This window comes from Pundamilia nyererei, unplaced genomic scaffold (genome assembly GCF_000239375.1).
Source record: "Pundamilia nyererei isolate P.nyererei 1_Seehausen unplaced genomic scaffold, PunNye1.0 scaffold00105, whole genome shotgun sequence".
Taxonomy (NCBI): domain Eukaryota; kingdom Metazoa; phylum Chordata; class Actinopteri; order Cichliformes; family Cichlidae; genus Pundamilia; species Pundamilia nyererei.
The window spans coordinates 2,240,857-2,243,575 of record NW_005187506.1 but is presented as its reverse complement, the minus strand read 5'-3'; the positions used below and the strand labels follow the sequence as shown (position 1 = coordinate 2,243,575).

General features: G+C 43.8%; 1 protein-coding gene across 1 annotated transcript in view; it reads right to left on the bottom strand.

Annotated features, from left to right (window-relative positions):
• LOC102207162 (dedicator of cytokinesis protein 3-like) overlaps positions 1-2,719 on the bottom strand; it is a 248,678-nt gene that overhangs the window by 74,703 nt on the left and 171,256 nt on the right. The window contains exons 11-12 of the mRNA XM_013912880.1: positions 1,439-1,499; positions 1,149-1,296 (exon numbers count right to left, since the gene is read on the bottom strand). Of these exons, the coding sequence (XP_013768334.1) occupies positions 1,149-1,296; positions 1,439-1,499 (209 nt within the window). The remainder of the gene's footprint in view (positions 1-1,148; positions 1,297-1,438; positions 1,500-2,719) is intronic.

Below are 2,719 nucleotides of genomic sequence, written 5' to 3'. Positions count from 1 at the left end.
CCGAGCCGAGCAGTTCAGCTAAGACTGAGGCATCAAACACACACACACACACACACACACACACACACACACACACACACACACAGATCCTGCAGGCACGTTTTCAGAGGTTCAGCTGAGGGGTGGTCCCTAATGCCGAGCATCGACTTTGCGTGTGAGTGAAAGAACAGCTGCTGACGTCACAAACTGCACTGACAGTGAGGCTGTGCAGCCGCTCTCGGTCTCTCTTACAAATAAGGAAAGGAGAGAAAAAGAAGAGGCTGGTGGTGACAGAGCGATAAGAACAGAAGTAAAGCTATAATAAAAATATATGGCATGCCCCACTCTTTACTGTCTCTCCAGCTCGCTTATCTTTAACCTTCTCCTCTTTCTTTCTCTGACCTTTTCTCTCAGCCCAGAAATATTTAGAATAGGACAAAATGATTTTCCAAAAAGAAAATATCATCTCTGAGCTCTGGGTGTGTTGAGTTTGTGCTGTAAGCTGATATTTTTGGGCACTTTTGCTATTTTAGTTCACTCAAACATACAGTAATATGATAAATATGGATTTAAAACAAAGACTTTTAGCTTTAATATCAGCACTTTACCAAAAAAAACAACAGTCCTCTTATTTCGAGGGTCACATGTACCCGGACATATCAGCATAATCGTAACAAAATATTTAAAAAGTAAACATTTTGTTTACTTTTTAATATTTAATTAAGAACCCCTTACAGGTACCGACCTTCTCCGGCCCAAACTCATTACGAGTGAGTGTTTCCTCCTTTGTAACTCTGCCAGCTTCTGACTGCAGCTGTGTTTAGCTGTTGCTTCTTCCCGCCTTTAGTTTTCTCTGTAAATGAAATGCTGGCAGGTTTGAGATCAGCTGATTCTTTACCTTCCTAAACCCGGGGTTGCATTTGCAATTTTTTTACTTGGGTCATTGTCCATCTGTCCAGCAACTAAACCTGAGATCTGTACACTTCATTTAGGATTCATATGTCTGCTTATGTCTCCTGTCACATCATCGATCAACACCAGCGACTCATATCTGTGTCACTGCTTCACCACAGGTTCGAGTCCTGTGCTGTGAGTCTAATCAGGCCTTTACTTGTGGTGAACCCTCAGTATTTTCTCTTGCCTCGTTATCTGCGAGTGCAGACACTTACGTGTACACTTTAAGGACAAAATCTTTCTCCTCTTTGAGCTCTGAGATGGTCTGCAGCACGTCGCTCATGGCCAGGACCGCACAGCCATACGGTCGACGGTACTGGACGTGCGGGGGACCCTTCTTACTGTCATTCAGCAGCATTCGACCTGTAACCAGAAGCGTGTGCGTCACATAATGAGAAAGGCTCATTTCAGGTTAATAAAGGTGCACATTATAAACTTGACAAAGTTATTCTGTTATTTCAGGCATTTCTGCAGGAATTGTTTCCACCTACATAACATAACTTACCTGTCCTGATAACTTGTGAGATAATATAGAGATCTCTCTTCATGTCTTTGTTACTCAGATCCTGTGAGAAAAAGAAAAAAGTATCATCATCATCATCATCATCCACCAGCTTCAGCTTTTCTTACAATTAAAGAAGGTTTGTGCTCTGAGTTTCTGTTTGTAACGTTTATGGACAGAACTCCGATGTGGAGCCAGGAGCTCCTGGATCACATCTTTTGCTGTTTTTTGCAGATGATGGTGCTGCTGGTCCAGTCAGAGGTGATCTCCAGCTCCAGCTGGGGAGGTTTTGCAGCCAAATGCAACACAGTGGGATGATAATTAACACTTCCACCTTGAGGCACTGCTTCTCAGCAGGAAAATCGTGGTTTCTAGCACTCCGGGAGAGGAATGATTTCCTGCCCCAAGTTAAGAAGCTCAGGTTTCTCTGGATCTTGTTCATGAGTTGTGGAAGATTGGAGCAGGAGACTGCCAGACAGACTGATGTGGATGCTGTACCACTCACTGAGCGGGTAGGTGAAGTTGTTACCGGTCGGTCTATGTTTCTCACTTATGGCTCCCGAGCTAAGAATAAGGCTTCAGAGGAAATTATCTTCTGACTGGGCTCAGCTTCAGAGATATTTAGTTTGAGGAGCTTCATGAAAATTAGCCAGTTGTTCAGATATGTCAGGAAACCCGAGGGCGCAGGACAGGCTGTAACGATCAGCTTGTCCTGGGTGTGCTGGGTTTGGGAAAGCCCTGGAAGAGCTGGAGGAGGCCCAGGGAGACAGGAGGACTAAGAAGCTCTGCTTAGACTGCTGCATCAGTGGATTGTTTTATTCATTTTATAAATATGTGTGTAATTTAGACATATATGGACTGATTCCAGCTTGGGTTGAAACAGGAACGCTCAGATTTAACCAGCTTAATCATTTAAGCACGTCTGGTTTCATCTCCCCTGTGACTTACATGTAAATCATGCATTCACCTTATAATACTGACTTCAATTGAGTTTTTGTAATTACTGAAGAATTCAAATAACTGCATCAGTGAACGTTGGGAGCTTTAGTGCAGCAAAAATGCATCAAACGATCTGCAGACTGATTCTGCTGCAGAGCAACAGGGGGCAATGCTTCCTCACTTTTAGATCCTCAGCTTTTCAACTGTTCCCTTCTTAAATTACACGAAACACCATCACTGCACCACGAGTGTCATTAAACGTGTGTGTGTGTGTGTGTGTGTGTGTGTGTGTGTGTGTGTTGTTACGGTGAAGAGGGCACACAGCCGGTCCACCTTCTCTGGATT